The sequence below is a fragment of the Helicoverpa zea genome, chromosome 9, assembly GCF_022581195.2.
Source record: "Helicoverpa zea isolate HzStark_Cry1AcR chromosome 9, ilHelZeax1.1, whole genome shotgun sequence".
NCBI lineage: Eukaryota > Metazoa > Arthropoda > Insecta > Lepidoptera > Noctuidae > Helicoverpa > Helicoverpa zea.
The window spans coordinates 8467902-8480703 of NC_061460.1; the positions used below are offsets into that span (position 1 = coordinate 8467902).

Here is a 12802-nt window from a genome sequence, read left to right on the forward strand (position 1 = left end):
CAAGGCTCGTATAGAGCGCGCGAGCGGCGCGCGAGCGGCGCGCGATCTGCGCGCAATCAGTTCTCGCCCTTACAGTTCCGTATATTGGCTCAGTACTATCGAAGATGGCAGACGTCGCGCGCCGCCTGCGCGCCGCTCGCGTGCGGCGCTTAGGTCGCGCGCGAGCTGCGCGCGGGCGGCGCAGAAGCGGCGCACGAACAAAAATGCACGTGCGCAGCTCGCGAACAGCTCGCGATCGGCTCGCGTGCTGCGCATTCGCGGCGCATTCGCCAGATGTGGACGCACCCTTAGGACTCATTAAGCTTTAGTCAAAGTTCTTCCAAGTTTATTGCTATAATAATTTCATCAGGCGCTGTACTGAGAACGCTCAACTTTCCGAACTGGGTAGAAAAACAACGAAAATATTTTTCAACAGTTTATTTTTAAATCTTTTATAAAATAACACAATATCATTCGACTGTTAATTCATCATCTCGTTGACAATTAATATACTAAACATATCACATTCGCTGCAAACGTTAGGAAATTGTATTTAAACCTAATTAATTACGACTACATTTAAATTACATGACTAACGTATTAATTTCTATAGCATAATGTAGGTATGTGAATGGTAACTACGCCTTTTGAGGTCATTGTACTAAATCTGTATCCAGTTAATAATCAGCAAAATTACGTGAAACAGATATAACAAATGTTGGCCATATAACAAAAAAATGTGTACGTTAAATAGATTAATTCGAAAAAAAACAATTGTAATAAAACTTATTTCTAAAAATAATGTTGATATCATGAAAATAAATAAAGAATCGAATAAAAACAATATTTGTAAATTATTGTCACTACAAGAATTTTAAAATGGCACATCAACAAACATGTTTGATAAAAAGTTGTTTACATAGGTTTCAGACAGACTATTTGTTAGTTATTCTGTTTATTTTGAATTTCCAATAATTTTGATATCTCTTACCTAAAAGCATAACATTTTTCTTGATAAGATTTTGGGTAAACACATCTTGATACGTTTCAAACAATGTACTTGAAATCAGCTTAAGTAACTGCGCAAAAGTAAATTGGTTCAAGGAATCGCTTACAAAAAGCAGAAATCGTTACGATCAGTTCTCAAAAATACGTTTCACAACTCAATCGTCATCCAATCTGAATGAATCGTCATTTCAATTAAAAGTCGTGCCGCAATTAAAATTCTAGGCCAAGTCCTCTAATTAACGGTAGTAGTTAAGGCCCAGAATGGCATAGTTTTTCATCCTACGGCCTGATTGATCCACGGCCTCAATAAAAGAAGGTCCCCTTTCTCTCTCAACGCAGGTAATATCACCAGAATTGCTTAAATAATACTTAGCTAATCACATTAGTTACTTCTAAATACTTAAGTTATAATTGGTAATTTCTACTTGACAATTTTGACCACAGACTGATGAAAAAAGACTCGTCAAAAGGAATTTGCGAATCAACAAGGAATTATCACAAATATTTTTGATACCAAAATTGTTATTTTATGAAAAGACTCAAATAGAATTATGTACTAAGATAAAATCATTACAGCAAGATTTTTTAAATCTTGGAGCCATTTAATGAGACTTCAAATTCATACTAACTGCAAAATATTTACAAATTCATCATCTGTGATCTTAAAATGTAGGTACCCATCACAACACTTCTATGTTACTTCTTAGAGTTCTTAGCTTCAATAGCTTTGTTCTTCTCTTTGTCCTGATTAGCCATCTTCAGCGGGCCATGCTTCCAGTCCTCAGGGTAACCGTATTGTCTTACATCATCCCACCACTGCTGCTTGCCATCTGCCCAGAAGATGTAGACAACGTTTGTGCCTACCAGGACTGCGAAGCACACCCAGAATGCTATTCGCCATTGGGCTAGTGTTGACTGGGGAAGAAATATAATGATATTAATAAATATAAAAATATTTTATGTTGTGGGGAGTTTTTGGTATAATCCAGATTGATATACCTTACCAAACCATAAGATTAACCTGACCTATTCTGACATGAATATAAATTCTGTCCCCAATTTCCTTTGCAGCGGATTCAAAATTGTAGCGTCTAATGTCTGCGTTAATAAATAATAATAGATAAATGTAATCCTGTAAAGTCTCAGCTACCTCCGGTTAGACTGGAAGCCGACCCCAACATGGTTGGGAAAAGGGCACGGAAGATGATGAGATATAATCCTATTTCTGACACAATCAAGTTATATAATTAATCAAGTAAAGACTATTAATTAGGCAAAAGAAATATCTTTCAGAGGAAAACTTTCGCCTAACTCACTCACTCATTAAAATTTTGTATCAAACTTAGGCTTTTAAAATTCAATACCTACGACACTAACAGTGAGAAAGTTTGTAATAAGGAACCTATGTAGCCTATAAGCATTTGCCCGATAAATGGCATAGTTAAGTTTCCGTTGCCAGTGAAGGAAGCAAGTCCTGCACCGCACGTAATTGCATTACTTCGCCAATGTAACAAGCAGAATCTGTCGGGAACTATTAAGACACGTAGACTGGACACTTCTGACACACCCTCTAACAAATTAGTTTGTTTTTAGAAGTGTATCGAAGCCACATCATATTTCGAAAACTATTTCCACTGGCTGACGTCCCATAAGAAGACCTTTTGCGTTTGAAGTGACTAGATATTTACTGAACGAAATCTTACTAATGATCTGTAAAATAAAATAAACACGAAAGTTTATAAGACTATGTATGTATCGCTGTTTGTTATTCTATCTCATCATGTGCGAGAAGTAGTGCCTTCGGAAAGCGGGTGAAACTGTGGGCGGAAGCCAGTGTGACTAAAATTTCAGTTATATTATAGTTATCATCCTCCGTTAGCACTAAAATCTAATACAAAGCGGTTTAATTACAATTACTGATACCAATAGTTGCTAGACAGTATTGCCCTCATCGATTTGCTCTATAAATAGCGAATGGACTGAACACATAGTCAACAAGACTGACACAACTTCAAGAGCATAAAGTTCGCATTAAAGCCACAAACTTGAAATCTCGTCGCAACTTGACACTAACTTGAAAATGTCTTATTGATAAAGGTCTATTTATTGTTCAGAACAAAGTTATGGGTGACAAGGCCCCTTTGAAAATCATTCTGCTTGATTTGCTAAGATCTTAAAAAGTTTGAAAATTGGGACGATGAGCGAACGTGATCGTCTGTGATGAGTGAAATCTTTTGAGTGAGTTTTCTCTTTAGTGCCTATTTAAAAGGATATTGCTTTGTGAAAAGTTCAGGTTTGAAAGATACCAACTCGCGTCTTTGAAGGTTCTTCACAAAAAAAAAATATTTTCTAATGGTATAAAATTAATAGGTAAAAGGTAGCAAAATGTTCACACGAACAATGATGTCCAAACTATTCTCAAAAATGTAACATCGCTGGTACAACTAATACACGGTATTATTTAAACAAACCGTATCCAATTTACATATGTATGTGTTACAGTTCCATTACCATAGTTTTATTGGCACAATTGTGCCTGCAGCACCATTACGGGCAATGTGAAATGTTAACACATTTCAGGCTTCGTAACACCAGCCAGATAATTAGCTTTGTTTATCCAAAGTCAACAGCGTTTCAAATGCAACCGTGAAACGCCTGCAGCCTTTTACACAATGGCTCGTGTATTTTTAACTGGAAAATTCTTGCTAAATTATTTTTCTTTACGGTAGTATTTTGATGAATAAATTGCTGGTTTAAAATGTTACGAAAAATATGTCGTGTTAATTTCGCGACTCGATATAGGTATTTATTATCTGGTTATGATAAATATGTTGCAATACCTAATTGAAAAGTTGTTATTGTTTGGATAATATGATTATTGGTATAAGTGACTTATTTAAACAATGTTTAAAGATGTGTCGGTAACTTCACGACTCAACGTTGTTTTGTTTAAAAAAATCCTACAATCGAATATCATATATTTTGTAAGCGTAACTATAAAACTAAGTATTTTCTTAAGACTCTACCAAGGAGATATGCTAAGCCAAAATAGCGTTAAATATATAGCCTATAAAACTAAATTCAAAAGGGCCTACCCCAACAACTTCATCGTGAATATTCTCATATAATAGAAGCTGTCCAACAAAGGATTTTGTCCGTATTATGAAGTAAGCATCTACCCGGTTTGTATTTTTTTCTAGAGGAACATATAACAAAGAGCTGGACAAAAAAACTTTAGTATAATAAAATCTAAGCTATTGCGTAACTTTTTAAAACATAAATCAAGTTGAAAATTTACGAAAATGATACTACATTATATACATATTACATAATTTCATTTCTAATCAATAATCTTTACATCATCTTACATAAGTACCTACATAAATAAAATCAATCAACTTTCAAAAGCGAACTAAACTGACGAAGATATCAAATACCTAGTAGATCTCTACGTGACCCATAAAACTACATAAAAAACCAATTAGCTTCCGCCTGCTGAGTTGCCAACAAACTTGAGTTCGGAAAACATTACTTTCCACTTCGACTTGGGTCAAGAAAATGCCCTCCGGAGGGCCTTGGCGCACATCAATTAACACATAGCCGCCTTTAATGTGTTATAGTACCTATATAAATTAGACAAAAATGATTTTTGTATTTTAATTACTCCTAACGAAGATTAAAAAAGGCTTTAGTAAATAGCAAGTTTTTTTAAAAGATAAAGCAATCTCATGATATACCTATACATTTAAGTACCTAGTTATAGTTACAGCCTATTTTTTTCGTCCTACTGCTGAGCACAGGCTTCCTCTCACACGGAGAAGGGTTGAGCGTGAGTCACCACGCTTCAATGCGGGTTGGTGATTTCATACTTTATTGTCGAGGTTTTGTCGAGATGTTTTCCTTCACCTTTTAATCAGCCATTTGTGTCCATGGTATACTTAGAAAGTACATACAAGCTTAGTGCTTCATCCACTAGGCCACCACGACACCACAAACCACAAGGATTCACCAATATTTGGAAAACCTACAAAATGTGTAAGCCTAAAGTAGAAAGAAAAACAAATAGCAATACTTACATCAGGCGTTAACAACCCTATCAAATAAGGCGTGATGATTCCAGATATTGTTGACGTCCCATTGATCATGGCGGTCAAGGAGCCAGCATAGTTCGGTGCCAGATCCAACGCGTTAACCTACGAACATAACAAGTAAATGTTAGCCACCCCTGCCAAATTGCCGTCATGTTGTTACATAGAGGAAGGACAGATGAACGGAGTTTCCATAAGGCAGGTATGTCAAGTAACTAAGGTACTTTTGGGCTACGAGGGCTAAAAGGCTTTCGGGTACAATCAAGACGTATCTGTCAAAAATTTGTCATTATTGATAGCTCGTTTTAAAGAAGGCGTATGAGGCCGGAGGTAGCAACGTCCTCGCCTCGAACATCCGCAATTTTACTTTCTTAGAAGATTTTATGACATCTCCGCTAGTTATTTTGCTCTCCATGTGTTTCTACATAGAAATAAATGTGTTCACGTGGGTGTAAAGGTCTTCCAAACCTCACGAGCGCATACATATTGGCACAGTTTTCATCGCTATCCAATAAAGTAGTCAACTTTCTTTGCAGTTTAATTTATGGATTAAATTGAAAAGTTTTTGAAGATTAATTTTAATTTGAAGAAGAGGTCTGTGCCAAATGGGGTGCATTTTAATTACGTAGAATAGATGTATTTGCTTTTATTATATTATTGACCAAATACAATATATTTTTAACGCAAAACAGCTTAATTTCAACAATTCATTTTCATATAGGAATCATCTCTGAATCCCTTTAATTACCAGAATATCAAAAACGGCTTCTCTATAGTTCATAACTTCGCGCACAAATTACCTATTTGTATTTTCCGAGTTGGTGGCGATAACTGTAATTTTCCAGGAATTGAAACGTTATAGTCCAAACTAAAAGCTTTTAAGCGTGAAACAGCAACATAACAAGTTTGACCTAGCAATCAAAACTTAGCGAAATTATTAGAAACTCAATCCAAGAACGATATTTAGCTCAATACAAAGAGCTATTGGTTCAGTTAACTAGTTGTTGCACCCCTTTTCAAAAATGATTTATGTATAAAGAACACATAATGTGTATAGCGTAGGAATACGTTCTAGGTTTTGTTATAAAAAAATCTTACAAATAGTTTTAAAAACACGCTTTTTGTTAAGTTTCTTAGCTAATCATGTATCTATTAACGTTATATAGATCAAATTAAGATTCCAAGATTTTCTTACCTACATAGTTACAAGTGAAGCTAATATAAGCGTGTTAAAAACATACAACATTTATGATACATAGAAATGCATCATTTTTTGAATATTAGTAATATACATGAATAGAGTTGATATACTTAATAGAGTTTCATGGCGCAGTTTGCAATAAAAATACCCTCACTTAAGCGCTAAAGTAGGTACCTAACATTCATACTTTCGGAGTTATTGGCATTTACTCATCTGACCTAAATTCGCTAGCAATTGTAAACAAAGCCTAATGGTCGTCCCCATTCGAATACCTCATAGATTCTATCGGTAAAAGCAAACTCGGCGTATTTTATATTTCATTTTTCAAGCACACACACGAAAATTTCATCTGCAATTTATTTACAATGAGATATTCGTACGCGTACAGAAAATATCAAAGGTACACAATTTCTTACGTGACCTTATACGATGGAAGATGATCAAAATTCGGGTCACAACCCACTTTCTGAAGCAATAAAGTAGGTACAGTCATCCACTGAGTTATCTTGCTTGTTTCTGAAGCTTTTGCTCGGGATAATGAAATCTGAATTAGCACGAATGTACGCGGGATGATAACGCTGAATATTAACTAACAAACTTAATGTTAATATCGGTCTATGTGAGAGGTATTCTAAATTCTAATGGCACTTAGAGCAGTGCGAGATAACACCGAGTTTCCGCGTGTACAGACAGAAATTATTTTACTTTTACAGTAATTTTATTTATGTATTCTTTTAAAATGTAAACAGAATGAAAATGTATATTCTAATCCAATTATTCGTCGGTTAACTTCCATCGATTATATTAATCGGCAAACATTACCAAACCTTTACACCCGCAAGCTCACATACCCATTTACAACCAAATAACCTTACCGCTCCCAGATGGCCCATAAACAGCTACGTAACCATTGACAGTATAGCTTCGGAAAATTACTATATTACCTTCATTCCGCTGTAGAATCCCCCCATTAGGGCCATCGAAGCTATGAAATAGGCGACGGCGGCGAACCGATCGCATCCCGAGTATGACGCCAATATGATACATATTGCGGGCCCAGTAGCAGCTGTAACAAATGGTAGGGGATTTATGAAACGTGCTACAATATAATAAACATGGAGAATGAAATGACTATCGGAGGTGCCATAACGGAAAATCTTCAAGAAAGTTAGCGCGCCAAAATGCGGGTGTGCGGGGGAAGAGAAACGATTCTTTCGACCAAAATTTTGATATTTTGACAGATGTTACGGTTACCCGGGTAACTGGGTTGAGGAGGTCAGATAGGCAGTCAATCCTTGTAAAATACTGGTACTCAGCTGATCCGGTTAGACTGGAAGCCGACCCGAACATAGTTGGGAAAAGGCTCGGGAGATGGAGGTGATGTCTCAAAGAACCCGAACGCTTCGTTAGTTCACTCGTAACTGATCGCTTTGTTCATACCCACCGTACCTGTTTGACCTAGAAGAAGGCGCCTGACCTACCTACATTATGGCATCTCCCCTCATCTTTCCTTTCTCCCTGATAATAAAGAACAACTACGAGGTTTCACGTACCAGTTATTGTGTTAGCGATATTTGAAATGGGTAAATGATACATTAATATGCCTTGAAGGTTACGAGGATTTGTAATGTTTTATGCTAGCAGATGTTCTTTTGTTTTTGGCAAATCTCCTGAGAGTGAACAGATTTGTCTTTTGTTTTATTTTCATAAATGGTGCGTCAACTTTACGTTACATAAGATGACATGCTAGACTGTCCAGACCTCTGGAATTTTTCAACTAATTCAAACATCTTACATTGCGTATGCGTTAAAAAAAATACCTAATTGTCCAAAAAATCGCAACATAGTAATAGGTTAAAATAGTGCTTTATTATTATAAAAGATAGGATAAAAATGTTACCTATAGTAGTATGAATAATTCTTCCCGTCTTGATCGTGTGCCATTTTCTCTTGACACATACGTCACACACCCAGCCGAATATAAAGGAGCTAATCCACATGGCGAGGTAAGGGATTGCAGTGAGAGTACCCGTAGCAGCGATGTTGAACTTTAGGACATCTGTCATGTATTTAGGAAGATCTGTCACCATTGTGTAGTAGCCCCAGTCGTGACCAACCTGAAAAATATAGAATAGGTTAAATATTTTGCTTCGGCATTCCATTTTCAAATTTCGCGAAATGTATAGCTGTCGCAAATCTTATTGGCGGCTCGCAACTAACTTCAGAGCACAGTAATGCGCCCAACCCGAAGTAATAAGTTGATTTGATACCTAAATACTATGGTAAATGCGCTGTGACTTCCGCGAAGTTACGATTAGGCTATTACATTTAACATGAACTGGTTTTGTTTATAATGTGACAAGGATTTTCTCAGGTGATACCCTGAAGAGAAAAAAAAAACAAATAGCATTTCTTGTAAAACAAAATATTACATAATCGCATGAAGACACTGTAGTCAAGGGTTTCTTTTTATTATTTGTATTTTGCAGAGGAGAAATGTATTCATCAGCATATTCCTCACAATAGTTGCTCTAATTAATTTTCTTTATGAAAATAACTGAGCAAGTCCTTGTATTAATTACAGGAACGTTTATTATTATCCAATTAGTGAGGAAAGTTCTTTGTTCTGATGTCCTCGTGCACGACACTGTGGGTTAACAGGTGTAAACGGTACCTGTTAAACAATTGCTAGTAAATTATGTATTTATTAGAGGTTATGTCATATTGATAATAATTAACTGTGGTGTCTTTGAATTAATGTGTACATACTACGTTCTAAATAGTAGTTTTCTTTCTAGATTTAAAATAACAGATGCGCACTTATTTCCTACCTATATCTCTTATTTGCATTCACGATATTTTACCTTAATTTTTATCATAAAACATATGCATTTAATTTTTTCAGCTCTTGTGCACTACATAATTTTGTAGAGCACTCACGAAAAAATATGTTTTCATGTTACTAAAATCAGAAGCATTTTTCTCTTTATAAAAATAAACATGAAAAATTTTCATGTAATTTTATTTCGCAACATTTTAGACAAGCATACTCCGGTCCGGCTTCCATTCTTAACAACTCCTCCGCCTTCTTGTAAAACACTGCTTCCAGCACTTCCAGCTGGATTGGGTTGAGACTGGAATCCGACTCAAAATAGGAAAAGGCTAGGCAGATACTTACAGCAGCAAACAGCAGTGCCCAAACAGGTACACAGCGCACAATAGCCTTCCAAGGTACAGGATCCCTGACGCTCTTCGTGTCAGCGCTGGTGACCGTCTCGTTCAAGTACTTGAGTTCTTCCTCAGAAATGTATGGGTGTGTGTTTGGTGTGCTGTAGCATAGGATGCTCTGGAAAGCGTATAGAAATATATATTATTTAGTTTAAAGTAGTTAGGTATGTCTATTTTGAACTGTTTCTTCGATTTTCAATGAAATAAAATTGATTGAAAGAAACTGGTTATTATATTTTACAGTAAATGTAAAAGTCATCTTTTGTATTTTGTTTCCGAAATCTCAGTCCATACGAAGCGTTAACCATTAAACAGGTTAATTGTCGGCGCAGAAGTTAGTAAATACCTAACTAAGATAGTGATTGTGTTTTTGGTGGTTATATTTCTTGTTGAAAATACCAAAATACCCTTGTTGAAAATATCCTGGAACTACTCCTTCTATTCAACTTTTATTTTTACACGCTTTTTATTAGCTTCACCTGTATGTTTGTATGTTTGTAGGTTTGTTTGTAACCGACTTCTTTGGGCGCGATTTTGACCCACTTTAAACGGCCAGATTTCGTTCAAACTTTGTAGATTTATTGAGGACCGATGACAATACACTAATTTGATAAAATTATTCCATTTTTAACCGACTTCCCAAAAAGGAGGAGGTTACACATACACATCGATTACTCCGAGGTTTATAGACCGATTTACGTGATTCTTTTTTTTGTTCGACTCGGAATAGCTGCCAGTTGGTCCCATAGTCATCAGGTAAGGATCTGATGATGGAAACCCTGAGAAATCGAGGGCAACCTTCAAAAGTTGTAGGCATATATAGGGTAAAAACTTGACACTCAGGTGTACGCCTAAAAGCACTATTCAACTGTGAAGATTTGGAGCTAACCTGATGATGGAGACCAGAGAGGGTCGAGGGAACTCGACAACTGAATATGTAAACTACCTCGTGTTTGGGCTTAAATTATTTGTATTGACAAGACCTTTGCAACAGTGAAGGTTTGGAGCTGACCTGATGATGGAGACCAGAGAAAGTCGACAACTGAATATGTAAAATACCTCGTTTGGACTTATATTTTTTGTATTGATGAGAACTTCCCACTTGTATGGATAGTGACAACTACTCGTATCACTGAAAAGCTTTAAATAAATAACCTTTTTACAAAAAAATTAAACCGACTTCCCAAAACACTAAAAAGCAAAAAAAAACTAATTTTAGGTGCATCGGCCTAGAAGTCGGTGGCAAAATTAACTTAGTAACATCCATTAGACACCGACTTCTAGGCTTTTCAAATTGCAAAATATGTTTTTTGTTAATTTATATAATTTTCATCTATAGTCGATAAGGTAAGAAAATTAATTAAAATTTTCTAGAATTTTTCTCTACAGTCGATAAGGCAGGACTCGATGTTAATTTTTATTTCCAATAATTATCTTTAGCCGTTTTCTCTAATATTGACAATTTTTTGTATACTAAAGAGAATTTCAATTCTACAAAACAAATAATAGTTTTAAAACAAACTAAAAAGTAGAAAATAAATAATAGTTTAAAAAATCTAAAAAATAGTGTGAAATAGTGTGAATACAAAAAAAAATATTTAAAAAAAGCGTGGGGTGCTTTTTAAGATATTATCGAAATGAAAATCACTGTACTCATATCTGTCCATAAAATATTTATAACTATTGACACCATGCACCCCACGCTTTTTTTAAATATTTTTTTTTTTGTATTCACACTATTATTAATTTATATTCATTGAAATTTTTAACACTGTTTTCTTAATTTAAATTCATTAAAATTTATTTTCTATTTTTTAGTTTGTTTTTCTATAAAAAGCGTGTTTTTTAGATTTTTTAAACTATTATTTTTTAACGTCCTTTATCCTTATAACTAACACGTTTGTGTGATATACTCACATGTTTATACCGAGAAGACATTTAAAACAATTTATTTACCGGTAATAAGTATGACGGAGCACATTTACATACATCAATTAAAAGGACAGTCGATCACCTTCATTTGCTTTAACTAGTCTCTGGGTAATTATGTACATCAATATAATTATCTGTTTAATAAACTTTGATTGCTATCACGCAGTTAGTGCGCACTTACATTAAATATTATGGATGTTTTAATGCTTCTATTTTATTGCAAAACTTAATCTTAATGAACATCGCAATGTTTTTAATAGCAATGGAATTGTAATTTTCTAGTGCGTAATTTTTTGGAGACGTTAAAATAAAGTACGAGTACTAAGTAAAAAACTTTGATACTAGCACAAACAAATAAAGTTAAACTTTTGTATTTGCAGAGCAATTACGAATCATAGTAATTGTGGTTCAACCTTTTTAATGTCAAGATTTTGCAGCAAACAGAACATTGAATCCTTCCTATAATTTTAAATGCCAAAGTAACTTTGTATGTCTGCGAAACCGATCTAAATGAAATTCGATACACAGGATAAAGTATTTCTCTCAGGAAGTGGGAGTAACTAAGTAATAATAAAATGACCACTCACCCAAGCCAAAAACCAAAGTATCCCAAAACATCCGAAGAAGTAGAACACATTCGCCCAGTCTCCGTCTCCAGCCATCAGGAACCCTGACATGAAGGATCCGAATATATTTCCTATCTGGGCTCCCCCGAAGACCAGGGCGCCTTGTCGTGATCTCTCATGAGGTGGGACCCATCGGGCCAGTACGATCATCAGGGCCGGCATTGTGGGACCCTGGAAGAAGAATGAGTTTAATTTAATTATCTAGCTAGAGGTATACTAATATTATAAAGAGGAAAACTCTGTTTGTTGGTTTGTAATGGATATACTCAAAAACGAAAGGACCGATTTAAAAAATTCTCACAAAAAAATCACCATAAGAAAGCTACAAAGGCTATATTTGTAGCAGCAGTGAGCAGTAGTTCTCACGGGACGAGAATGAAATCGCAGGGAAACGCCTAGTTACTTATAATAAAAAAAGTTTTCACTAATAGATAGAGTGATTCATACAGAAGGATAACGTCTTTTCATAATTCACATCATGGGGCCGTTAATATTGCATGCAAATAAATTATTCATCATCATCATCCTTCTGCCCAATTTTATTTGAGGTCAAGGCAGCATGTTTTCTACTTCCACACAATATTATGTACATTACATTACATTACATTAGGCATAAGAAAAGAACCGATTTCCGTCATTCCAACAAAAAAGGAGATTCCCTGTTTCGTTTAACAAAGATAAAAGATTATTTTAAATTGGTTTCGCGAATGTAATCTTGTAACATAACATGTTGGGCCTGC

At 35.3% G+C, this 12802-nt stretch overlaps 1 protein-coding gene across 2 annotated transcripts in view; it reads right to left on the reverse strand.

Moving 5' to 3' along the window:
- Nucleotides 1-402: 402 nt before the first annotated feature.
- The window catches only part of LOC124632952 (putative inorganic phosphate cotransporter), a 38559-nt gene continuing 26159 nt past the window's right edge, over nt 403-12802 (reverse strand). For both annotated transcript variants that reach the window (XM_047167983.1, XM_047167984.1), the window contains exons 5-10: nt 12024-12233; nt 9455-9622; nt 8177-8393; nt 7221-7342; nt 5064-5180; nt 403-1902 (exon numbers count right to left, since the gene is read on the reverse strand). In XM_047167983.1, the coding sequence (XP_047023939.1) occupies nt 1684-1902; nt 5064-5180; nt 7221-7342; nt 8177-8393; nt 9455-9622; nt 12024-12233 (1053 nt within the window). In that variant the 3' untranslated portion in view covers nt 403-1683. The remainder of the gene's footprint in view (nt 1903-5063; nt 5181-7220; nt 7343-8176; nt 8394-9454; nt 9623-12023; nt 12234-12802) is intronic.